Below are 26,302 nucleotides of genomic sequence, written 5' to 3' on the forward strand. Positions count from 1 at the left end.
TCCTGAGTGCTGGGACTAGCCGGCACCCTTGTTACAAGACCCCAGAAGAGCAGGGTTTTTGTAAGGGCAGCAGAGGCAGTGAGGGGGAGCCCCTGGGAACTCTCTGAAATAGCAGGGAAGACTTCACATGGGGAGAGAAGGTGCAGACACGCAGGTGGGAGTTCTGGCATTTTCGGACAGTACAGCCTCCCTTGCACCCACAGCTGCTGATGCCTCCCTCCATCCTGATTTGCGCTTTCTGACTTAACTGAATATTTCACTCACCACACCTTGGTTTCTCACTGATCCAGAGCGGCATCCATTCAGTCTGGGGACAGTGCCCCATAGAGGACAATCTTTTCACCAAGAATACCTGAGACCTGCTGGCTTGGCCTATATCCCTTCCTTTGGTAGGACAGCAGGTAATACCAATGCAGAAATAAATATCGCAATATTGTACTTGAAACTTCTCTGAAAACACAGTACCAGGGATATCCCAGGAGAAGTTAGTTGTACCTGAGAGTCCAGTCAACACCAATCAGGAATTTATTGGCGAACCAAGAAAACACAAGTGATCTCCTGGCCCCCTGAGCCAGATTCTGCCCCTCTTCCTCACTTGCGACGGCTGTTCTCAGCCAGCGGCAAGTGGTCGCTGGCAAGTCAGAGGGTCCCGCAGAACACCTGCGAGGTCACCACCGGTCCCCACGATGTGCGGGCTGGTTTTCCCGACCCTATTAGAGCATCACTTAATTTATAAACTAAATAAAAGAAGTCTTCAGTCACATCTGTTCAGGCTGAGCCATTTTCTGTGGAGTCAGGACACACGCAGAGGGCTTCAGTGACTTGTCTGCTTTGTGGGGAACAGAAAAAGGAAATCGAGTTGAGATCTGTTGCCCACCTCTGCCGCGTGCTTCTGCAGTACGCGAGCTCTCTCCTGGTCTCTTTATGGGGACTAAAGACCACAGTTTGTTTTCTGGGCAGAAATCAGCTGTCATTACTTGAAAGCTCATTGGTCAGTCAGGAGGGAAGCTGGGTACATGGGGCTGGCATTCACCTGTCACCACGCTTCAGTGAGTTAATGCCACTGGACCCCTGCAGACTCCAGGAACGTCAAAGCCAGAAGGGTCTTTCATTCCAGCTGCCACGTTTCAATTGCCTGAGCATGAGGAAGCAGGCCAGGCCTAACCCAGGTCGCACAACTCCTTGCTCAAAAGGAATGGGGTTGGATTCCCTTGCCTCAACTTCCACAACACCTTGTGCCTTCCCTATAGAGCACTTATGCTAGCTGACAATTTTTCATCTGTGTGATAGTTTGTCTCCCTCCCACTCTCCATTATACGTGCTGTGAGGACAGATGCCATTTCTTTTGCTCGCCTTTGTATCCCCAGCATCTATCACAGTCCATGTGCATTGAAAGAAGAGTGAATGTATGAATAAAAACTCCTGGGGAGTATGAGATTGGGGTCCTCAATCTATAAAGAAGAAAACAGGCCCAGAGGAGTGAGAAGTTACCCAAGATCGTGCCTTAAAGAAGTGACAATGGTTTTTTGCCAAAACCTACAGTACAATTGTGTCCCAAAGGGAGGGGTCTTGGGCACAGCTGAGAAAGATGTTGCTTCGTCCACATTCCCCACCTCCACTGGTCCCCGAAGCTCATAGAAGACAAAAGGGATCCACAGCTTTGATTTCTTAGGGCTTCTGCTCTGCCATAAGGCCAAATTATCACAGGGAGAGTACTACGCCTGGCAGCCTTAGCTTTGAATTCCAGATTCTTCCGGCTCTACCCTGTGTTTCAGTAGCAGGTGCTTCCAGGGGTGTGTGCGTGTGTGTGTGTGCATGTGCCCGTGTGTGTTTTCTATCATTCTCTGAAATGTTGTTCTTCTGCACTTCCAGACCCAGAGGCGGCGGGAGTCTGCTCTTAACTATGTCTACAGTGTCTCTGTTGCCCAATGTACTTCTGCGGCTTGTGAGCATAAAAAGAAAAAAAAAATAAAAAGCCCTAGTGGCCAAACAGGCACTTGTATGTGGTGCTCTTTCTACCTCGTGTCCTCTTGAGAGGTTAGCAGAACCACCACATGGTGGTCTTGGGGATTTTGGTTTCTCTGATGCTGCCCCAAAAGAAAGCTGAACAAAAATTTAAAAGAGAGAGAGAGAGAGAGAGAAAGGAGAGGTGGGCAGATCCACATAGACCCTGCTGTATGTAGAAAGGGGGATCCCTAAAGATCAGGTAACTGTGGGGCCCAGGGCCCAGGGCCCAGGAAGAGCCAAGGAGAGACCTTACCAGATGTATGGGGATCATAGAAGAAGCTTGACTGGTTTTCTGGCTTCTAGCGAAGATTTTACCTGTAATCACCCAAGGGCAGAAGAAAACATAAAGCGTAAGGGCCTTCCTCCGGTGGCTGAAGACCAGGGGTGAGGCTCGTGGGCCTGTCCTCTTCCACTCCTGGCCCTTCTCAAGAAAACTTTTCTATGTCTGCCCTCCCAGGGGCCCCAGAGGTCCTTTGACAGTCCCTCCAGGTGAACAAAAAGTTTCAAGCTAAGAGTAAGTCTACCTCCCAAAGTTTGTGTGCTGGGGAGGCAAGTGGCCCTCCACACGCTGGGACCTGTGGTGTGGTTGTCCCAAGGCCTCCCTCCTCCCTAGTCTACACACACTCCCACTTACCAAGGCCACCGTGCCCTCTCTGTCACCTCTCATGGGGCCTTGGTCACTGTGAAGCAGAAAGTCCCCCAGCCCATGGGCTGGCTGCTTTGGCCTCCAGGGGTCCAGGCAACAAGACGAGGGTCACTGTCACTCATTTGAAAGCTACTCCTTGGCCCTTTCATTCTCCCTAATCCCCACCCCCCAGTGGCTACTTACACCTTCTGTGCCTTTGACTTCTCCTTCTTTTGGACAAATGACTGATTACGGAGATGATCCCCAAACCTGTGATCAGTATGCAGATGACGAGAATGGACACCCTGGAAGGAGTCACAGACAGACAGACTTCATGTCGCTCAAATTCGGTTCTCTGCTCAGGATTCCCTTTCCTGGGATCCGCCCCACCCCCTGCCCCAGCCAGTCCCAGTAGCTTGTGGCCACCGAGCCCCTTCAGAGTGCTCCTGTCCCCCAGCCCCAGCCTGATTGGACCTGGGCAGGTGGGCAGACCAAGCAGGGCCGAGCCCCTTCCTCAGAGACTAACAAAGACTCGGAACAGCAAGGTCCAGTGCTCAGAGCGGCTGGTCTCTTGAACACGGCAGACACAAGCTCAGGAGGTGGAAGCGGCCAAAATGCAACAGAAAAGGGCAGTGCAGAGAGAGAGGCAGCAAACACACATGAGAGCAGCAGATCAGAGACTGAGAAGGAGTCCCAAAGACACTCCGGACCGTTTCTGAGGATGCCATGCCCCACCCTTCACGTGTGAGACTCTGCTCGCTCCTTAAGCCGGATCTTCCTTTTGATTTGATTTTTATTTTTTAAAAGATTTTATTTATTTACTTGACAGAGAGAGAGCGAGAGAGCACAAGCAGGGGGAGCAGGAGAGGGAGAAGCAAGCTCCATGCTGAGCAGGACCCCAGGATCATGACCTGAGCCAAAGGCAGACACCTAACCGACGGAGCCACCCAGGCACCCCGGGATCTTCCTTTTTAATTAAAATACTGAAAGGGCACTTTTGCTGCTTGCATCCAAGAGTCCTCAACTATATTCTTCTGAGAGAAACCACATGGTCACATTGAAGATCTGAAGTTCAGGCGGAGAAGCAGCAATGTGCCACTGAAAAGCGGCAGGTGCAAATCAATTGCCACACAGTGTCACCCTTGCCCCCCTCACCCCCCAAAGCCGGCTTGCCCTCACCTGGAATGATCGGCCTGGTGGACCACTCTGGAAGCCCTGCAGCTTCTGGTCTCATTGCCTGAGAGGCCTGCATCAGAAAGGATTTGCTGAGGGTCCAGTGAGCCTGTCCCGAGGCCTGCCCTTGCATTCTGCGTCTCTGCGTGTCTGGCTGTCATTCCCTCAACCCTCAGAGAATGAGTGTTCCGAACAAAGGGTGGGCCAAGCCGAGGCAGCAGGCGCAGCGTATAAGCGTGCCCTGCACAGGGCAGGGGGCGGAGGGAGCAAGTCGGGGCTGAAATCCAGCCCACACTCTGCTGGCCAAGCCATACCCGCTTTCACTGGGCTCCATGCACCTGGAGGCAGGTTTGCACAAAAGCCCTGTGGGGACCAGGAGTGGCCCATGGTTAGAGTCCCAGGCTGAAAGTTATGGGAGGGGACACCAGAGGCACTGGAGGGCTAGTCCAATCCTTAAGGAACGAGCCAACAGGTGACATCACTGCCACACTGTGTTCCTGACAGCCACCAAAACCCAGTGGGAGATGCTCCGCCATGGCCACCCACATTGCCTTCTCTGGTGCATCTATTTGGGGGGGGGGCTTACACAAGGAGCACATTCAGGTGGGACCTCTTTCATCCCAAGCCTAAAATGATACAGTAGAAACACGCCAGGTGTGAGGATGTCACCCATTCAATAAGACGCCTGCTAATCAAATTACTAGTTGCTCAAGTGTGAGTAAGGCTCTTTTTCCAGCACCGGGAGGCTTCTTGCAGCTTCCCTTAAGTTCTTGGTTTGTTTTCCTACCAGCATCGTGCTCTGGATTATGATAGAAAGACACCGCTTCTAGAAATGGAAACAACTGAGAAACCACAGAGGGAAAAAAGAGAAAGGCTAGTGCTTTCCATGAACCCTTTGCCTGAGACAGAGGCTTTCTGACATAAAAGGAGGTTTGGGGCATTTGACAGAAGAATTCCGGTGAGCATCTGGAGAACTCAGCCCTGGCCCAAAGGAGCAGCTGACGGGCTTAGCCAGACCTCCCCCTACAGGCTCCCGTCCAACCTACACCCGCCCAGCAGCCTCTGGGTGTAAACTGCACTCCTGACCCATTTGGCCACAATCTTCATCCCAGTTTCTGAGTGTGCTCATTTTTTTGCACCTGGGCCTTTTTTTAGAGCCTCCCTGGATCATTTTTATAGCCTCACTCACCTCTCGAGACATGGATCTTCAAGATTCTAGACCTACAAGGCTGGAGACGGGTAGCAACAACCTCAGAACTTATCCTGGCCAGCGACACAAAGCCCCCCCACCTGTTCGCCGCCACGAGCCTCTCCCAAACCCCATGAGCCAGACTGCTGTGAGGGATGGAAGGTTCCAGGAGTACCCTGGAGCCCACACACCCTCCTCTTCCCCCAATTCCAACCACCCAACTTTGGAGGGAAGGAGAGACCAGGTTACTCCAAAGAACCTAGGGGGAGCCTGACTTGGTGCTCCTGGGCCTCAGTGAGCCTTTGCCACACCCACGAACACGTGCCACCGTGGGTCGCCCCTGACTGGACCACTGACAGGCTCCTTACCTTTCCCAGACCAAAAATCACGAGCGAGGCCTCCTCTGTGGTCAGTCACAACCAGCTCTGTGGAATCCATGTCATCCCTGGCAAAGGCCCGCCAGATGCCGCACCAGTACCAGCCCGCGTCCTCCTTGGTCAGGCAGGACACGGTGACAATGAGCTGGCTTCCCGTGTCCCTCAGGGCCACGCGGTCGGTGCTGTTGGGCGTGACGGCAATGACGGTGCAGTAGTCCCGGAAGTAGACCCGGCACCAGTATTTGGGGTGGTCCTTGTAGTGGGCGCTGTAGCTGCAGGTGGCGGAAGCTGTGGCCAGCACAGAGCTTTCCTTGACCTTCTCGTCCATGACCATGGCATCTGTGAACACACATATGGGCACGTGTGCACGTGTACTCACACACACATACACACACACACACACACACCCCTGCATGCCCTCGTTCCTTTAAATGTGTCGCAGCTCCTGCATCCTGGAGAAAAATCAGTGAAAGCACAAGAACCTGATTTTTTTATTTTGCCTGTTTTGGGTGAGCGACTATTTAGGGGCCAAATAGGGTCCCCCTAAAATTCATTTGTTGAGGTGTTAGCCTCCAGTAGCTCAGAATGTGACTGTATTTGGGGACCGAGCCTTTAAAGAGGTAATCAAGCTACAATGGGGTCATTAGAAAGGGCCCGAATGCCCCGACTGGTGTCCGTATGAAAAAGGAGCTTAGGATACAGACGACAGGCGGAGGGACCGTCGTGTGAGGACACACCCAGAAGGCCAAGGAGAGAGGCCTCGGCAGAAACCAAACCCGCTCACTCCTTGATCTTGGACTTGCAGCCTCGGGAAATGCTTGATCTTGGACTTGCAGCCTCGGGAAATGCGAAGAGGGAAGTCCCTGTCGTTCAAGCCAGCCAGTCTGCGGTGTGGGTCCCAGCAGGCCTCACCCGCTACTACTGCAAGCCCGGCCAAGGCTCTTGCCCTGGCCTGACAAACACCCTCCGCGCCAAGACAGGCGGCCTCTCACCACTGCCTGGCGGGGGCTTGAAGAGCCCGAGGCTTACTGTGAGCAGAGCCTCTGCCCCTAGCCCCCCTACGCCACTGAGGCACCCTCAAAAAGTGAGACAGTTCAGACGCTTCTGCTGGCTGCACAGGGCTGAGAACAAAGGGAGTCAGGTTCTGTTCTTAGAAGCTAAGAACCTTCCGTCTCCTCTGTACGAGGCCTGCAGGGGCAGCTCCATCATCTCAGGAAATTGCGTAGTGAGGAAGTCGTGCACACCATGTCCCCCTTGACTGTGGCTGAGGAAGTATCTGGACAAATCGCAGAGAGGGGGCAGCAGGGGCCCCACTGTGTTAGCCTTCCAGAGGTGGGCTAAGTCCCCGCAAATGCTGCCTGGGACCAGCCTGCTCAGCAGGCTTGCGTCCCTCGTATGAACTGATATGACTTCATATTTTGTTCTCCGATCAGCCCCACAAGGAAGATGGGGTGATGCTCGGTCTACAGGCCTGGCACTGACCCAGGGAGAGCCACAGCAGCCAGCAAGGTCATCAGGCCAGTCCCCTGGGGTCTCACTCTGGGCTTGGGCACAGGCAGACAGCAGTAAGTCCTGGCCTTGTCCATCTGCACAAACCCTTTGGGGGAGGGGGAAGGCGGAGGGAAGGGGAACTTATGCTGAGAGAGTACAGAGCCCACATTTTAGCTGAGGCTTTCAAATTCCTCGTAACCCTCTTTTTAAATTTTTTTTTCTCCCCTCACTTCCCTCTTACCAGCCCTAAGAACAAGGATGAATTTGAACAGGATCTCTTGTCTCCTCCATTTATTTCCCTATCTCACTCCTGCAGTGAGTTGTTTGAACAACTGAGCCAGCATTCCTAGTACGACAGGAGAAGGAAATGCAAGGAAATGCAGGGTGTTTGGGAAGTTTGGAGGCTGGAAATGTTCCTTCCCTATATCTTACCTGAAAAGACAGTCAAGAAGAGCAGAACGAAGAACCCCATGACTGGACGGCAGTGATCAACCTTCAACTGCAATGACAAGCCATGCCCAGGGGTCTCAGGAATCCCAGATCTGTTTAAGGGGAACCGAGATCTTTGAGCTCCAGCTGGCTTTATCCTGTTTGAAGATACCAGGGCAGAGGAAACAACCAGTCAATCCAAGCAGTGCTGCTATGTATAGCTATCCAGGTTGTGCACTGCACAAGCGTATCTCATCCGAGGGGTGCCATTTGTGGAAATAAACTTATTTGATGAAAATATAGACAACTGAAAAAATCATAGGCTTCCTAGCACTCCCAAAACAGCAGTGGAGATTCCCCTCCTGGATAAATGCACCCTGGTACGACAGAGCCTTGTACCCACTCAGAAGAGCACAGGCACACACACCCGTGCTGGCACACGGCCAGGGGTGCAACTGTGCCTGTCCTGCCAATGGACCAGGTGAGAGTGCTGACTTCCCCAACTCCCAAGTAGACACCCACGCTTCCCCCAGGGAATGGGGTTGGGGGCGAAGCGTGAAGCTGTTAGGAGCAGATGGGTGTTTGGATGTCAACGGCCAGGGCTGCCGCGTCCAGACCTCTTGAGAGCTTCCCCGGGCAGAGCTGGGACAAATTAAGGACATCTGTCCATGTAGCGAGAGAAGCTTTTCTTGGTTCCTATTGGGACTCCTGGCTTAACTGGTGATTTTGAAAGTTTGAATTAACAACCACCCCTCAGGTGAATTTTGGCTGATCACTACTCTTCACCCCCCAGAGCTAGCCCTTCCCGTCGAGGGCCACGCGTGGATGAGGGTCCAGGCTGTTCAGCAACGTCCTCTCGTGGGGGAGGGGGCTTCTCCTTTCCCACGCAGTCAGCGCGTGGGCCAGCGGCACGCCTCCTGCACGTGCCCGTTTTACCTGTGCGGTAGTTAAGTGTGTTACCTACGTTGCCTCATTGACGATCCTCATCAAACCTCTCTGATTTCAACAAATAAACCGCAAGATGGGGGGGGAGGGGGGAATCTATCGATTAAAAGGGACTTAGGAGAATAACGACAAATTGCAATATATGGAACATATTTGGATCCTGACTGAAGGTCTAGACAGTGGCTAGATAGTTGATGATGTTAAGAAATTATTACGTTTTGGGCACCTGGGTGGCACAGTCATTAAGCCTCTGCCTTTGGCTCAGGGCGTGATCCCGGCATTCTGGGATCGAGCCCCACATCAGGTTCCTCCGCTGGGAGCCTGCTTCTTCCTCTCCCACTCCCCCTGCTTGTGTTCCCTCTCTCGCTGGCTGTCTCTGTCAAATAAATAAATAAATAAATAAATAAATAAATAAATAAAATCTTTAAAAAAAAAGAAATTATTACGTTTTTTCCAGATATGATAATGACATTGTCGAGAACATTTTTAAAAAGACTGGTGGAATTATGAGTTCTTTTTTTTTTTAATTATAAAATAAATAAAAATAACCAGCTTCAAAGATGGCTCTTGTCACTCATGTTGTTGGGCAGTTCCCTCCTAAACTGAATTGGAGCTGGCCTGTGTGATCAAGAAAATCAATAAAAACTGGGGCGCCTGGGTGGCTCAGTCGGTTGGGCACCTGGCTCTTGATTTCAGCTCGGGTCATGGTCTCAGGGCGCTGGGACTCCGTACTTGGTGCAAAGTCTACTTGTCCCTCTCCCTCTCCTCACTTGCTCTCTCTCAGATAAAAAAGTAAATAAATAAAATCTTTAAAAAAAAGAAAAATCAATAAAAAGTACATAGCAATTGATAATTCATATGAATATTGTGGTAGTTATTTTTAAAAATCAGTCCTTATCTCTGAGTAAGCTACAGCCAAATAGACACTTGGGATGGCTCAGAGATAGCACCACGAAACCAAAGAAGCAGCAACCGAAGGAGAAATGCATTGGGCGCAGATATCAGTAAAGTGCCCAAGCCATGAAGAGGTAACATTCTAAAGCAAATGAGAGGTCCAGAGTTACAAAGTATGAACCACGTGTCTACCAGCCTTCTGAGTATTTCTTGGTGCTCTTTGTTCTGTCGCTGCCTTGTCAGAACGGAATTAATTTTCACTCCTTCGATGTATAACTTAAGATGAGTGAGTAATGACAATAAGCCAATCTATCATTTAAAAAGTACCTTTCATAAATAAAAACCGAAATGTTTGCACATGAAATAATTTGATGTCCAAAATTTCGAGACAAATCAGGGCGGGGCAGGTGCGTAGGGACATAAATGGAACAACATTGGCTGTAAGTTGATCATGACTAAAGCAGCATAAGAGATACCCGAGGGGTCATTATTCTTGCCCCTTCACGTTTGTGTGCCTGAAGTTCTCCATCATAAATAGTAGAAAACAAAACAAAATGATACTCAGTTATGACGAGGTTCGGTTTTAGGAAATTGCTGGAGTTCACAACAGCTAGTACAGCCACAATGACCTGATGCTAAGTCTTCCATGGTATTGCTCACCCTTCTACAGCAGTAACAACACGGCGAAAGCTTGGAGATGTTAGACGTCACAAGTGGATGTGACATACACTATGTCATCCGAGCGGCCGGGGCGACGGGCAGCTCTTTTCCCATTCCCACCATACCCACTATGGCCTCTAAGGGCAGAGTGTCTCTAGAAAATGTGCCTGTGGTTGTAAAAAACTGAATGTACCCATGGACAATGGCCAGACCACCTATAAAAATAGACCCCTGGACAGAACTTCTGGCCCAGGAAACCAGCGTCTTATCTATAGTAACTGGCCAGGGAAGCCAGCCTGCTAGCAGTCAGATTTGTAGGAAATCCGACCATGATCTCCAGCCAAGATCTGGAACACCAAACGATAATCCCTGTGACAAACAACCCAAGTAGCTGGTAATAACTGACAGCTTCCCAAATATTGGTCCCGCTTCCATCTTGGGGCCAACCAGAGAAAGCCCAATAGCTCTCCTAACCAATCACGCAGGATGCCCCACTCATATGAGCCCGCCCACAGCTTCCCCCAGCCCCCCAGCCACCAGCCTCCCGCCAGCGCCCAGCGAAGCCCCCCTGTGGCCCCCAGAGCAGTGGCCCCCTCTGCTGCCTGCCTTGGAGTCTCTGCCAGAATGCGAGGGGCCCTGACGGACTCTCTCTTTCTATTGCAAACTTGGGGGTAGCCTTTGCAGGGCCTCACTTGGTCTTCATTTACCCACAGTTGACTCGATTTAAAAAAAAAATGGGTATATAAAGCCAGCTACTCAACATCTACCTTAATTCAGCTTTTTTGAGTTGACTCCGAAAGGCATTCTCAGTTTAAGGGCTCTTTCGGGGCTGGTGGGACATCTTGGCTCAGGATGTTCCCATTTAGCTGAAACAAAACATTTTTTAAAAAACCTAAAAAACAATCAACTCCCTGCAAACCCCCAGTGGGTTTGCTAAGCAGTGGCCCTCAGAAAGAAAGAGTGAGAGAAGGGGGAGAATAGCAGGAAAAAAGAAAAGGGGGGGAAAGTTTTTTCTGCGACTCAGAGACCACAGTTCATCTTATGACACCAAATGACACAGGACAGACTGCTGCTTTGTTCTGAGGGAAGTGGCCCCTTTAAGGCAAGTTTCCCCAAAGAGCAGGTGCTAAGTGTTGCTACAGCAACTGCTAGAGATTGTTTGTAAACTGTCAAGTGCCTCTGTTTGGAAGCGAAAACTAACCAGCCCTTCCCTCAAGGATCCAACTGGGCAAAGGTGGCTTGTGGGCAGAAGCAGGCACCACGGTCACTGGAAGCCTCCCAGCAAACCCAGGGCATCATCCTGAAGGGCATTTTAACTAAGCACAAAAATTAATTTGGTGGGGCCAGGGGAGGGAGCCTTAAATCAAACGAGAAGGTGCCATTAAGGGGAAAAAAATTGTGGTTTTTGGGGCGGCGCTTGGATTTTTAGGGAACAAAGATCCCCAAACGTTGAAGGGGAGGCTGACGAGATGAAGGTAACCTCCCACACTTCCAGGGACAATGGAAACAGGTCCTAGTCACTCGCCTTTAAGACACAGTTGTGAGCGGTGCGGGGAAGTGCGTGGGTCGGGGACCAACTCAGTTTGGCATTACGAGCAAAGAAGACATAAGTCTTTAAACTTCCCAGACAGTATTCATTCTTCCTGGGGTGACGGGGGAGAAGTGAGGACCTTTACAGAAATGAAATGTGAACTAGATAAATAAGGTTATCAGGCTCTGGCCAAAGATTGCAGTCAAGATAAACTTTCAGGAGAAAGTTTTAATTAAGAATTAAATTTAAAAGAATTTTTAAGAATTAATTTAAAAAAAATCTCAAGTACACTTATCCTCTTTGAAGTGGTTTAATTGAAATCCCCAGCTTGCTGCTCTCGTCAGGGTCATATAGTCATTGTTGGGGGAGGGGCCACAGCGCAAATCTGGATAGACCAAACCAGAGATGTCCCCTTGAATTTCCACAGCCACACTCAATGCTGGAAGGATGTGACTGGGACTCTGTTGGCCTGGTGTCCGGATGAATGAGACAGCTTTGATAGTAGCCAAGGCAAACCACCCCCCTCCGAAAATCCAGCAGCCCTCAAGCATACAAACCATGCACGTATCCATGCATTTGCTAATCGTTCATTAGGTGATCTTGAGAGTTTGGACTTTGGAAAAGTTACGAGTCCCTCTTCGTGCCTGAGAATAGGTGGTGAGGAGCTTGGGTTCTCCCAAAAGGCAGGGCTGAGTGTAAATCCTGGCTTTACACTACTTGTTAATTGTGTGACTATAGACAAGTTGCTTAACCTCTCTGGGCCTCTGTTTTCCTTCTGCAAAATGGACAGGACAATAATGGTGGCACCCACCTCAGAGATTGGAAGGATCAGAAGAGATCATGTACGGAAAGTGCTTAGCACACAGAAAGCACTCTACAAATAATAGCCTACCCGTGTCTCTTTTCTGCCTCTTTGGATCCTTCTCTAACAATTGACGAATGCCTCATCAAGTTGGCAAATGCTCCGATCAGCCCAGGGAAAAGGAGCAGGGTGTTCTAGGGCAAGGGGTGAGGGGCCCAGAGTTCAAACAGGTGAACACGGCATGCTTCCTGGTGGCAAGCAGCTTGCGTTCCAAGAGGAGCCAACTGGGTCTGCGAGCCCCAAGTGACCCTGACCCTCAGCAAAGAGCTACACGACGGTTAGCGGTCATCTTTTATTTACTCAAATACATTTACAGGTGAACTCGGCAGGTTCAGTTCCCCTTTGCGACACTCTGTTCCTGCCATCACCGCCGGTGTCAGCTTGGTTCCACAACGGAGTGGAACTGAGTCCCCACCACCACACCCATTTCCAGCGGGATTAGGACCTTTCATCAGTTAAGTCAACAAGGCATCCTTCAGACTCCATGACTTCCCCTCCTGTTTGGGGAGGAGGAACACAGGCGGTAGTAACACAGTAGAACATTCTCTTCACGTCAGGCATCCAGAACATTGAATCAGAGAAGAGAGACAAGAAAATAATTGGATTATAGGAAGGGGCATGAGGACGGGTGCAACTGGAGGCAGCCAGTCGAATGCTCCTCGCCTCAGGAGGAGGAATTAAGGATGTGAAAGCCCCTGGCTCAGGTGGATAGGTCCTCGAGTGTTTACTCATGCTGAATCCGAAGGTCCATGCGGTCAAGAGTCACCTTTCCCCGATAACTACTCAGAAGTCTGCTCAGTGCTCGGGTCCAAGGAATCAGAGGACTGGCAGATCACACAGGTTTTGAGAATCAAAAGATAGGTCTCCTTGAACTTCTTTATTTTATAAGCATAGACAATTGGGTTCATCATGGAGTTAGCGTGGGACAGCAGGATGCCCAAGTACAGAAGAATCTGAGGCACCTCCCCGTGGAAGTAGGTGATACAGTTGATGATGGACAAGGGCAGCCAGGACAAAGCAAACAGGAAGAGAACCAGAAACAGAGACTTGGCCGTCTTGAACTCCCGTCCGTAAAATGCACCCGTGTCTTTGGAGCCCGAAAAGTTCTGATTGAGTTTGTTCCGGATGACATAGAATATGTCGAGATAGATGGCGCACATGACAATCAGGGGGATTAAAATCCAGGTGAAGAAGCTGAAATAGACCATGTAGTCCATCCTCATGACAGAGCGGAACTGACAGGAAAGGAAGGTGACATTTCTGTGGTACTCGGAGGTCAGTTTCATGTTCCAGCCAAACATAGGCGTCAGTCCCACCAGGAACGACACCAGCCAGCAAAGGCCCAGGGCCAACCATATTCTTCTTTGAGTGGTGACCCTCCTGTATCTGTGCGAATGGAAGAGAACGGGTGAGTTCATTTAGGACTCGCGAAAGGAAGGAGTGGGGCGATGGGGAAGGAGAGAGAGCTGGCATTCCAGCAAACTTCTCTGGGGGACTTTTTAAAAGAAATATGATATAGAATGGATTAGAAATACGTTGCCGCATGCACAGCTCCATTGCCAGCCCAGGAATTCTTCGATTCATGGAAAGTAAGAGTTTTCTTTCTAAGTCTCTTGGGATCGCCTACCCACAATGGTCTCAAAGCACGTTTCCAGCTGTGCTCTCCCTGGTCTGTTTGGCTGCTGGGCTGCAGGCCGGGAGGGAGCCTCTGCCTTTCCCGCACTGCCCTCCCCACCCAAGCCCTGCCCCTGCTTCTCTATCTGCTCTGGCGTCCACACTTGGTGTTCGAGTGACACGGGTCTGTGGAGGCGTGCAGGGCACGCTGAGTGCTTCCAGGACCTCAAACGACTCATCCAACGGGAGGCACCGTTCCTCCTTCCGCCATCCTTCCCGACAGCATCCTACACAGACTACAAGAGGGAAACTGATTTCCCTACGTGCTGACTGTGCACTCGGGAGACTTTATCCCAGTTACGTCTCACAACAAACTAAAGTTAGTTTTACAAGAATCTCCATTTCCTTGCTGGTGACTGGTGAGGGTAACAGCAGTCAGAGCTGCCATGGAGTGAGTATAGACCTTGGAAGTGGACTATGGAAGTGGATGAGGAAGCAGCGATTATTGTCCCCACTTTATAGATGGAAAAAAAAAGAAACAGGCAGGTAGCCCGTACGAGCTAGAAGTGGCAGGGGTAAAACGGAAATGACGTAAGTCCAGGTTCAGAGTATCTTAACTTCTGTGCAAAGACGAGGAACCAAAGCAGCAGAAGCCACTTGCCCCGGCTCAGATGTCAAGATCGGGGTTTGAGCCGGGGCCTTTTACTATCAAAAGCTTGTTTGCAGCTGCCTCCCCACGTCTCTTCCCCAAGACCAGAGAGAGGGAGTGCAAGCTGTTTGCCATTCCAGGCACCTGGGGAAGGAGATGTCTCTGTTTGGAAGTCTGTTCTGTTCACATCATCACACAAAACGTTGTTACTACTTTCTGCAGTGGAGAACTTTTTTTTTTTTTTTTTGGTTCTCTCCTCAACTTGGAAGAGGAAGCAAAGTTAAAAATAACTTTAAAATAACCTACATCTGCAAAGAACAGGACCCGTCCATTTATTTATCTCCTCCTACCCCTCTCTGTCTGCTCCTTATTTTATCTGATAGGTTTCTATCATTTCTAAAACTCAAGAACATTTTTTACTAATTAAAGATGCATTAAGCTAGAGACACTAATCAAAAAATAGAAAGAAAGAAAGAAAGAAAGAAAGAAAGAAGAAAGAAAGAAAGAAAGAAAGAAAGAAAGAAAGAAAGAAAGAAGCATCAAACTTTCATCATCTTTAGCTGCCTCAGGGGCCTTAGCATACACCCCCCCCCCACCGCCAAGTCAGGGGAGAGGGACTGAGCGTTCCTCTGTTCCCCAGTCCCAGCTCAGCATTGTTAAACCCCTCACACACCAAATGGTGAAAAGAAACTTAATTCCCTCTTCCAAGTTCAGAGGCCGGATTGGATTTGTTTCCACTGAAAAAGCCCCACGTCCCAGGCACAGCCCCCATTGCCCCACCCTGCCCCCTCTTACCTGACCGTGAGCTTGACCCGCAGGTACCGGTCCACAGCAATGGCCAGCAGGGACATGATGGAAGCGTGAGTGAAAATCAGTAGCAGGCAGGTCATGAACAGGCAGTTATAAAAGTGGATGGTGATGCCCAGGCTGATGACAATGGCCAAAGGCATGACCAACACCCCAACGGCGATGTCAGCCAGGGCCAGGGAGACGATGAAATAGAAGGTGGTGGTCTGCAGGCTGGGGTTCAGCTTGACCACCCAGATGACCAGCATGTTGCCCACTATGGCACAGAGCCCGATGAGAATCTCCACAGTGATGTAGGTCACATTGGCCAACAACAGGGCAGTGCTATTGACAGCCATCTTGCTCTCCCCAAGGAGCCTCCCAAGGGACAGGCGTGCTGACAGGATCCGTGTGGTCCAGTGAGCCTAGCTCTCGCCAGGCATCTCATTAGGAGTCCAGGTGCAGCAGCAACAGTGGCTCATTCCTTCTCTTCTCTGATGGGACACTCCCTTGGAGAACCCCACTTTTCCTAGACAGAGCCCATCTGGGGGCAATCACTTTCTGCCCCTCTGTGGGCCACGCATCCCGGGGCTCCCAGAAGTGTGGAGGATAGTTCTATGTGGGTTGAATCTGAAAGTGCCGCTTCTCTTAGTTCCCCAGACAGACACGCTCAAGGCCTCTGCCTCCTGCCCCCAGAGGGCCACTCGAGCTCCATCAAGATAAGCAACCCTCTTCAGGGGTGTTTCAGGAAGTGAGATGGGCCAAGAGGAAGCATAGACCAGGAACGCTCAGCAAGAAGATGGAAAGAGCAGAAGAGGGGTGTGAGCGGCATGGAGAAGGCTCACAACTCTTTCACTCGGGGACTGGATGGGATGGGAGTGCAGCGCTGCATGAGAGAGCCATAGCAGCACTGACTAGAATATTCTGGCTTTCTGCTAGCTTGGCAGAAAGATCCTGGGACAAAGAGGCAAACAGGAGCCACAGGGGAACAAGAAATAGATTCTGGTGCCAGCCTTAGCCAGAATTTCTGGGTTCTCAGTGCATGGTACAGACTGAATGTTTGTGGCCCCCTCCCCAAATTTATAGGTTGAGATCTGAGCCTCAAAGTGACAATATTAGGCGGTGGGATCTTTGGGAGATGACTGGGTCATGAGGATGGAGCCCTCCTGCGTGGGATTCGTGTCTCATAAGAGACACCCCACGGAGCTCCTTCACCCCTCCTGCCATTCATGAACCAAGGAGCTGGCTCTCGCCAGACACCAAATTTGCTGGCACCTTGAACTTGGGCTTCCCAGCTGCCAGAACTGAGAATCTCTATGGCTCATAAGCCACCCAGTCTTTGGTATTCTGTTAACAGCAGCCTGAACAGACTGAGACAGTGCAAAGCAGCAAGCCCTGAGGGTTGAGTGGCAGTTGACTCTGGGCCAGGCACAGCTGGGACCCCACTTTTGCACGAGAGATCCTTTGCCCAAGGAACATGCTAAGATCCCCTGCTTGCAAGGGCAAAAAACTCCGCACCTCCCATAAGCATATCCGCTGACTCTACATTTCCGCCGCACACCCACCAACGTCTCACATGCCCTCACCCCAGCAACCCATCCGGTGACAAACCTCTTTGAGGAACAGCAGGACAACAGGATGACCGGCCAGGCAGAAAGGAGGGCAAGGGCCACAGGCGCACATTGTCACGTGGCATACCCTCCCACCCCTACCTGCAGGAAAAGAGGAACAAAATCGCTTTCCTGGAAGTTGCTCACCTGGTCTACAACTTCTGGAAAACCAGACATTTAGATGCAATTGGTTATTTAAGGCCCATGAAGTTCACGTGTGTCTCAGTCCTGCCCAAAGGGTTGATTTAGAGAAAGGGATGTGTGGACCTGAGCCCACACCGTGAATTGAAGGGTTTCTAAGATTTGCCTTCAACCAATCTACGTACAGCCAAAACTACCATTCAACTCTCTCAGCAGTGCTGTTCACATCCTCGCCAGGGCACCGGTGAGATGCCACGGATTGCGGCTCCCACGTCACCCTCTGCTCCCCCACCTCATCCCCAGTTGGCCCAAGCTTGAATCCCTTGTTCATGCCTTCTAAACTTGCCGCTTCTCCCTGGGCCAACCCCCCACCCCCAGACGTGAAGGGGCAGCCCATCCCCAATAGCATCTCCGCCACTCCCAACTTTTCCAGAGTTAACTACGCCCGCATCCCTGCGCCCTGGGAGCTTGAGAAGTTTTGCCAGCCTTCAGCATGGCTTCTCATCGAAGTTTCTACTGCAACTGCTTTCTTTATCTCTGCTTCGGAGTAGGAAGTCACAGAGAGCCATTTCTAGGAGGCTGAGCGCTACCGAAAGAAGTCTCCCTAAAGCAGTCGTTGAGTCTTGGTGTACCCTCCCCGCCAGCCCCGTGCCACCGGGTAGCACCAAACAGCCCAATGTGAGAGACAGACTGTGTGGTGTAGGGACGAGTCATGTTGCCCGGTTGGGGTGAATGGACAGCAATGGGGTGGCATCCTGGGGGAGGGGGGCTTGGCTGCCTCACAGGTCTGCCTCACAGCTTTGCTCTGTGTTTGAGAGCTGGTCAGATGACAGACAGTTTCCACACTTAGAGAGAGGGATGGGGCCCCTGCGTGGTTATGGGCCAGAAGCTGGGTGAGGGGTAAGGTGGCAGAGGCCAGGAAAGAGCCTGAGCCGTGGATCCAGCCATGGCAAATGGACCGAGGCGTTGGGGAAGGACTGGACAGCTGGGCTTTGTGACCCAGCACCAGTGATAAGTGTGGTCGGCGTAGGGTAGCCTGTGAGATAATAATCCAGGGGGAAAAGGAGAGGCAGGGGCCACACTTGGGACACCTGACCTAGCACCCTCTTCCCATCTGGGAATTCTCTGGAAATTTCTTCTCCATGAACAACGCAGGCCTTAACCCAGCCCTGTTCAGAGAGGTGATTGGAGGGATGAGGGGAGAGGTTTCCACAGTTCCTTAGCGTTTTGGCCTAGGGTTGGGCCCTGAGCCAACTTTTCCCTCCAGATGGAGCACCAGAAGGCAGCCTGGAAAAGAAGACCAGGGCAGATGGTCATCTTGCTTACCCCCCCACACACACACACACATACCACAGCTGCTCTGGGGTAACTTCCCTCATCTCTCACGGACAGACCGCCTCAGCCCCCCAAGTCATCCCCAGATGCAAGTCCCCTCACAGCCTCCGTGTAGCCCTCAGGACCAAGTGCAGCGTCCCTGGAATGGCATAGGAGACCCTTCGAGGTTGGGGTCTCCCAGCCTCTGCAGCCTCCCGGTGCCTGGATCCCCCTCCCCCCTGCAACCACAAGCACTACCACGCTTTCACTTCCTTTCCCCTGTGCACCCGGCTCAGAAAGCCCTTCTCCCCGCGTCCACCTAGAATGCAAGCACTTTTCCTTCAAGACTGTTCTCAAATGGGACCCTGAAGAAAACCTCCCAGACATCCCCTCCCCATGCTGTGTTTATAAGCCTCCCTCCCCTGTTATCTTGCAAGCTCCCAAAGCGTAGGGACCACCACTTTTCATTTCTAGCCCCCCCACAATGCCTGGCAGATGGCAGGTGCTCAAGTATGCTTTTGGTAAATGAATGACTACAAAAGCACCTCAGTGAACCAGAGGGCATCAGCTTGGCACTGGGTACAGAACACCAATAAATCAGCTGAGACCTGCTAAGTACGTTCCTTTATATCATCTCGAGTGCAGAGCATTTTACTGTCATGGTCTTGTTCAACGCTCTCTGATGAAATAGATATGATAATCACCGAGGAGCAAACGAAGCCTTAGAAAGGTGACGTCATTTGCCCTGGGGTTGTACAGCTAGGAAGTGGCAGAGCGGGCATTCACACTCGGGCTCCTGGCTTCAGTAAATGAATGGGCAAGTGAACAACCATGGGAAGCTTTCACAAGGACAAGGCGTCCCTGGACTGGATGTGGCCATATTATCAATAGGATGTTCTCACCTCACACCCGGAAAAGAAAGAGGTGACCAAGACTGTGGGAAGAGAGCCCAAGTATCTTGTAGGTCTGGCACCTGCCCTGATTCACGAAGAGGAGGAAGAACCAGCAGGCCACTTGGTGGGGCCCCAAAGGGAGCTCTGGGACAGAAAGAAAATCTTTCATTTGACCAGAGTGCCAAAAATAGGGTTTTTTAAATAATAAAATAAATTATCAGTGAGACGTGGCTCAAGGAATTTCCCCATCTACAAGAAGGGTTGTGTCTGTTTCAGTTTTACTAAAAGAACCTGGACTCCATGGAGGAGGCAAGGATCAGGGACGATCTGTCAAGCGGATCCACTGGGAAAGCATCTGGAGTCCTGGGGAAAGGCCTTGCCTATCCCAAACTCTGGCCTGACACACCTGGACACAGCTCAGCCACAGGGAGGCCGCCTTACCCTTGGGCTCCCTTGGGGTGACAGGCTGGCCAGGGAGCCCTTCATCTGCTCCTTTGCAGCTTCTCGGACAAGCCTGAAAAGCCCCAGCCACCATCCCGCACCAGCAGCAAGATGCTATGGAAGCAGGAGCCCAGGCGGGGAAGAAAAAGCCTTTGGAGACTTAGAAGTGGTCCAGGCGGCTGCTGAGACAGGATGTTGGACAGGCAGGAGGTGGTGGCTTCTGCCTGGGGCTCGCTCCCACTGCCTGCGCGGCAGCCAGCAGAGTTGCACAAAATCAGTTCGGTCACTTCCTCTTGGCCCCATCACCACTTCCCCAAAGGTCTATATTTTTACAGAGCTTCATGCTTGCGAGGCAGCCGCAGAGGCTTAGAAGGAGCGAGATGGCCAAGAAGGTAGCCTCTCCCGGCACCCCTCCTTTCCCTGTTCTCAGCCCAGGAGGAGGCCGCTGGGCCCTCCGGAAGCCTCCCTCCAGGGGCTGACCTGGAGCCACTGTCCCACTGACTTGGGCCACATGGGTTCGGCCAAGGAGCCAGGGACCCCTGAGGCCTCCAGCCGGAGTTCAGGAGATCCACTCCGAGCCAAGGCAAGGCGGAAGGGAGAGTTCAAGTTTCCTTCACTCGGAGCAACAGGAAATCCTGCTCAGCAAAGGGGAACTCCTGGGTTAAACACCCCACCCACCAGACCCCCACTGACACCACGTGTGTCAGAAGGCCTCCAGGCCCTAATGGAGACTCCAGAGAAGGGTTCAGCTAACTCTAAATTTTTTCCAGGTTGTAAGCACCCAGAAAGCAAGGAGATGTTCAAACTCCAAGAGACGGCAGGGTAAAGGCTTCTGGGCGCGAGCTTCTCGGGTCTGCAGGAATTATTCCCGCTCTGCTGGGGCGCTATGCTCATCATGACCACCAGGTGGCAGCACATTCTCACAGCCGCTCAGGACGCAGGCTGAGAAAAAATGAGAAACCAGGAGCCCTTGGTGGCACCCCCCTCTGGCGCTGTTTAGCCAGAGACCTCAGATGGTGCAGAACATGGAGGAACTGAGAATTGAGGGCAAGGGAGACAAGGACAGATTGCCAGCTGCCCAAGCTCAAGCCGATCGCACGGCGTATTTCTGGGCAGCACTGAATTCAGTCCTCCTGACTCAAGAAGGTTGAGAAGATGCTTCTACTTTGACTTGTGAGTATTCCAATAAAAACAGTATCTGGGTTTTTCTTTAGAGTGTGTGAAGCCGCTCACACGCTCCACTTCACTCAATTAACAAAACCACCCCACGAGGCTGGTATTACTCATCTCGGCTCACCGCAGAAGAAACTGAGGCCCAGAGGTTGGAAGGGTCTGCTCCAGGCCAGAGGCGACTCAGAAACGGGAGCCCGCCTCTGGCCTCCTCACTTCAGGGGAGGACAGGGAAGACGGGAAGAGGGCTTGCCAGGCGAGGTCCCACTGGGACGTTCAGCTGCCCTGCGTCCCTGGTCCCTCCCTCGGCACCTGCCAGTCTTGGCCCAGTCCTCTCCCTTCCGTGGGCAGCCTTGCTGGCCTGTGCTGGCTAGCCTCCCAGCCTCCCACCTTTCAGAGCCCGTGATTTCTCAAAACACTTTGAATGTCTTCACAACGCAGCGCCAGGCTTCTCATCACCTGTGCCAGGCAGGTGTCTCCCCAAATCCCAAAGTGGGGCAGTCCTCCGGGGCCAACTGTAGGTCCTGGTGTCGACCTGCACAGCCTGTATCTAAACCCCAGAAAGTGCAGGAATGAACAAAGTCTGGCCAGGACAACCGCCGATCCTAACTGTTGACAGCGGGGCCATACCCTGCCCCCCCACCCCGTTTTTTTAACCTTCTCCCTAACCCATGTGACCACACTCCGCAATGCCCTGGGAACAGGGCAGGAGATACGTAACTTCCCTGTTCTGCTGCTGTGTGCGTCTTCCCGTCCTACTCTGCAAGGCCTTCGTATCTACGATTGTGACCGCTGCCTTTTCGAGAACACCAACCGCCTTGTTGTTCGTGTTGTTCGATCCAGTGCCCAGATGAGGAAACAGGCGTGGTGACAAATAAGTGACTTCCTCTTGGCAACACAGCCCATAAATGACAGAGCTGGGGCCCAGACCCACGTCTATCCTTGGCTTCAAAGCCCTGGCTCTTCCCAATGCGCACCGCGAGAACAGTTCTGTATCAATTATGCCAAAACCCGCCTTGTCATTTGAGGCAGACATTCCTCAGTGCCTTACTGGGTAAGTCTTGTGTCACGGTCAGGCCGGCTATGGGGGGCAGTGTGTCACCATGTGAGTTGTCTGCTCCCCAGCTCAGCTGAGATACTGGTGGTCTGGGGCCCGTGGTGGGCCGCCCGCGCACCTCTGCGTTCTCCGAGTGCTGCTCCTTCCCCTGGTCTGGGATCATACAGCAGCGGCGTGAAATCGTATTACTTCAGTTCCTTGCCGAATGCCTTCCCAGATAGTCTGACCCATTCTGCTTTTTATTAAAGGAAAATATAGAAAGCTCTCGTAGAAAGTGCGTCTCAGCATTTCATCACGACTGAGAACAACCTGTTGCCATGTTCCTTCCAGAAAGTTTCTGGGGCTAAATGTCACCGAGGAGTTTCGTGCTAGTGAAGAGGTTGCTTTTCTGGATAAACCAGCCTGCTTTGTGCCTCTGCTCTGTGGGAAGCTTTGTGTAGTTCGCTTTGCCAAGGCAGCCAAGGGGCTAGGAGCTGGTGTTCTGTCTCGCAGGCTTTCGGGGGTGTCTGTGGGCTCCATGTCAGCCCTGGGCTCCTGGGCTGTGAGCGACTCTGTCATGCCCTATTCTTTCACTGGGAGCGACCTCCCAACCTTTTTGGAAGTCGGCAAGGTTCAATAAATACGTACAACTAACATTAGACGAAACACTAGCATTTATCTTGAAGGCAGGTCTGCAAGGGGATTATTCCAGGCTGTTGTACAAAGATCCTTGCCAGTCCCTCCCTGACTTTGGGGTGAGATTCTTTTCCTCAACAAGTGGTCCACAATCTTAGTGTTTTTAAGATTTATTTATTTGGGGGGGGGGCAAGAGAGAGAGCACGAGGTGGGGGGGGCAGAGGGAGAGAGAGAAGCAGACTCCCCACTGAGCAGGGAGCCCGACATGGGGCTCGATTCCAGGACTCTGGGATTATGACCCAAGCCGAAGGCAGATGCTTAACTGACTGAGCCACCCAGGCACCCCCACAATTGTATTTTAGATGATCAGTTTGGGCAAAAGAAAAAAAAAATGATGAGACAGAAAATGCGCCTCGGGGTTAACCGAGCTCTTTGAGGAGAGCTTTTGGTACACGGCTTGGAGCTCCGTTATTCAGCACACACCACCGCGTGGTAAACACCCCCCTAGGAATGGGGCTGTGTAGGGCATCACATTATGATTCCCTCAGGTAGACTTTATTCTTATTTACGTACACCCTGCCTACTTCCACAAAGGACTGAAGTCACTAGAAGACTGAACTAATAGCTTCCTCTCCACACCCACATCAGCTGACACGTTCGACTTATGACACCATTTGTAGTTATTTATTTACGTGACTGCTTCTCCCACGAGCTAGTAAATCCTTAAGTAAACTCCATAAGAAATTATGCCTGATTCATTTTTAGCTCTCCCTCCCACTCCCCTTGTCCCCAAAGTACCAAGAGCCTAAAATAGTACCCGGCACAAAGGGGACCCGCGATAAAGCCTCTCTGAGTGCACGGCGTGGTGTTCTCGGGGCCTGGCCGGCCGCTCCTTGCCCTGCAAGAGCGCTGCCCACACCTCTCAGCGTCCAGCGTGGAATCAGGAGGCACCCGGGGAGAACTCCTGCTCAGAAAAAATGGTTTCTTGCCTCTAACTTCAATCTCAAATCAGTTCAGATAGAAAACAGCGTGGGACCAGTGAGGGCCTTGGGAAAGGGACCCTCGGAGAGACTAACATCTCCACCACATTTCGTGGTTTCAGGATTTGTACCTGCAACCCCATGGCATTCATCTCTGTGATGTATCTAAACCGTGCCCCCTACCACCCACACACATATACACACTCACTCACACACGTACTGTCCATCGCTTCACTCTGCTCATTCGCACTCCACCGAGCCAGTTTATCCACGCCTTACTGGTCACTGCGGTGTTCGCAAGACCTCGAACCCCTCTGACCCTGGCTGGCCAGTATAGTCTGACACACGATGGCACGGGACTCACGAAGTCCAGTGACTTGCCCCAGGTCACTGTGTTCCGTGAGTGGGGGGGGGGGTTCCAGGACACAGGATTTAGAGAGGGACGGAGCGCCAGAGGAAACCGATGCCCAGAGTAGCTAGTTCAAGGTCAGACCGGGAGAAGTAGCCCTGTTTCTTTCCTTGCAGAAATGGTTAGGGGTCCAGATGGTTGGGAGTTCCTGTGTTTCTTCAGGGCTGATACTCTTGAGTCTCCTGTCGGAGGGGTTCTCTCCCTGCTCTGTTTTGCTGGCTCTTTGGTCACCCTGGTCTGCATCTGTCTGAACAGCCTGGGACCCCTCGAACCACGCCCACGGTTGGTCTTTCCTTCTTTCATTGCCGCGCCTGGCCCCTGACAGCCTGCCCGTCAGTCTTCGCTCATGGGTGATAGTGGGTTCAGCCATAGCCAGACTCCTCTTCGTGCAGGGGGAGGCCCCTTCCCCTGTGCTCTGACCCATGGGCTCCAGGGGAAAAGTCATTATCAGGTCCAGCCGTGGGCTTCTAAACAAACCCGTCTTTCTTGTTTTAAATTGTTTCTACGTGGAAGATGTTGGACAAATTGTTTGTTCTCTGTGTCTTCATTGCCCCTTTGCTCGATGACGAAGATACCTGAGGGAAGCCCAGCAGGTGTCAGCGCCTGGGACGGGGTGGGGGGTGCCATGCTTCATCACCAGCGTCCCTCCAGCTCCAGGCCCGGGGATCTACTCAGGAGGTGCCTCAAACATACTGAATTAAAGGAAAATCATTCCACACCTAGCACCCCTCCCCAAATGGTGAGATACAGGCTTGCTGGGAATTCATTAAAGATGTGCCCCCAGATCCTGTTATCTCCAGTGCTGCCTCTCAGTCTCTCACTGATGGGGCCCTTTTCTGTTCCAATCTCCCCCGATGTGCTCCTGGCTTCAGAAATGGGAAGTGTCCAAAGGAGACTTCAGGAGGCGATAACGCCTCCCTTTCCCTTCTTCACACTTGCCAGGAAGTGCCTTGTTGGCCCCATTCGGAGTGGTTTGTCTACATTGGGGGGTGGCACCTGTTTGCCCAGGAAAGCATCCACAGGCCTGCTCGGTGGGCTCATCGACAGTGCCACCCATGACTCTGCTGGGGCTGGGGAAGGGCCGCCTGCCCACTCACTAGCCTCTAAAAGCCCCTTGGGCCCCCAGCCTCCTGCTGGTGAAGCTCTTCCAGGGCGGGTCTCAAGAGCCAGATTACCGTGGGCAATAAGCACAGTGTCCCTGTCTCGTGTGCCATTCATTCTGGAGGGCCTGGCAGCTCACTACTCACCCACTATGAATGCGCCCCCTCCTGCGCCCGGCGTGAAGGTTGCTGAATACACAGCTGACTCCTGTCAAAACAGCGGGCGTGGCAAACATCCGGGGCCACAGGAGGCCCATAATTTAATTTGCATTACATTTATTTGTATTTGCGCTCGACCTTAAACGCCAAACATCATCTAATCTTTCATGAACCCTGCAATCTTTCCTGATTTCGAAGGAACAAAGAAATAGAATTTGTTCTTGGTCGAGGTTCAGCCTTAGGGCCAGGCTGGCGAGCCAGCCTGCAGCCACTCCCAGCCTCCAAGATAGCATCTCATTCTGTCCTTGTCCATCCAAGATGAGTCAACTGGCCCACTCTGGCCCTTCCCAGAGGAAGGCTGGACCTTGCTTCAGTGACCATGACTTCAGCCGGGACAACAGAACTCTAGGTCACTGCGAGACCATCCAGCCTGCACTCCTTCCCTCCCCCAGCCCCCACCCCACCCAGTGCCCATGACTAGGGCTTTTTGTGTTATCCTGCGCTTGGCACCCTCCCCGTTTCCTGCCAATAATGCTGGCTGTTGTTTCTGAGCGAATGGAACAAATGACCAACGTGAACTCCGTGCAGTCTAGAAACTGGAAACATCTGCAGGGAGGCAAGGGCCGCCACGGGCTCGGGTGGGGTCGCGGAGAGGCAGCGGGAGAGGCCGTGGGAGGAAGATGCGTGAACTTCAGGGAGGAGGGCAGAGGGCACAGCCGCATCTGAGCAGGGCAAACAGGCAGCTGGGCCCTGGGGTCAGGCCCGAGGACTGCTGCCAGCCTCCCGGCTCCTCCTCGCTTTTCCTTGAGGGAGATTAACGCTGCTGTGCTGTGACGAAATGAAGAGAGCATGGGCGTGCCCTTTCCTAGATACCATTTTACATGTGGAATTCTATGTGCAGGTGGAAGTGGATCTTAGAAAACGATGGACCCAACTCCTCATTTCACAGGTGACAGCAAAGGCCCTCAGAAGGAAAGAGAGTGAGTGAGAAGCAAAGTCTAAAGTTGTATCTGGCACAGGGGGGCACCTGGGAGGCTCAGTGCGTTGAGTGTCCGGCTCTTGGTTTGGGCTCAGGTCATGATCTCAGGGTCATGAGATCGAGCCCCATGTCAGGCCACAAGCTCAGTGGGGAGTCTGCTTGAGATTCTCTCTCCCTCTGCCCCTCCCCCCACTCTCATGCA

At 52.1% G+C, this 26,302-nt stretch overlaps 1 protein-coding gene across 2 annotated transcripts; it reads right to left on the minus strand.

Annotated features, from left to right (window-relative positions):
* Positions 1-507: 507 nt before the first annotated feature.
* On the minus strand, positions 508-22,127 carry LOC100472050 (adenosine receptor A3). 2 transcript variants are annotated; one of them, XM_002927476.4, is made up of 7 exons: positions 19,632-22,127; positions 15,242-16,944; positions 7,295-7,404; positions 5,363-5,710; positions 3,812-3,878; positions 2,837-2,937; positions 508-829 (listed from the first exon to the last, which is right to left on the minus strand). In XM_002927476.4, exons 2-7 carry the CDS (start codon positions 15,589-15,591, stop codon positions 759-761), a joined length of 1,047 nt encoding a protein of 348 aa, XP_002927522.1. In that variant the 5' UTR covers positions 15,592-16,944; positions 19,632-22,127; the 3' UTR covers positions 508-758. The 2 variants fall into 2 exon arrangements, with proteins under 2 accessions (XP_002927522.1, XP_011233341.1); XM_011235039.3 differs by lacking the exons at positions 508-829; positions 2,837-2,937; positions 3,812-3,878; ... (1 more) ...; positions 7,295-7,404; positions 19,632-22,127 and adding an exon at positions 12,462-13,569 and having other exon boundaries at positions 15,242-15,591.
* Positions 22,128-26,302: the final 4,175 nt, after the last annotated feature.

Source organism: Ailuropoda melanoleuca, chromosome 2 (assembly GCF_002007445.2).
Source record: "Ailuropoda melanoleuca isolate Jingjing chromosome 2, ASM200744v2, whole genome shotgun sequence".
Taxonomy (NCBI): Eukaryota; Metazoa; Chordata; class Mammalia; order Carnivora; family Ursidae; genus Ailuropoda; species Ailuropoda melanoleuca.

Coding starts and splice junctions, on each gene's coding strand:
- LOC100472050 (XM_002927476.4), bottom strand. CDS start 15,591: ATGGCTGTCAATAGCACTGCCCTGTTGTTGGCCAATGTGACCTACATC. Junction 3,879..5,362: donor TGATTTTTGGTCTGGGAAAG/GTAAGGAGCCTG, acceptor TTTCTGATGCAG/GCCTCTCAGGCAATGAGACC. Junction 830..2,836: donor AAGTCAAAGGCACAGAAGGT/GTAAGTAGCCAC, acceptor TTCCCCACAAAG/CAGACAAGTCACTGAAGCCC.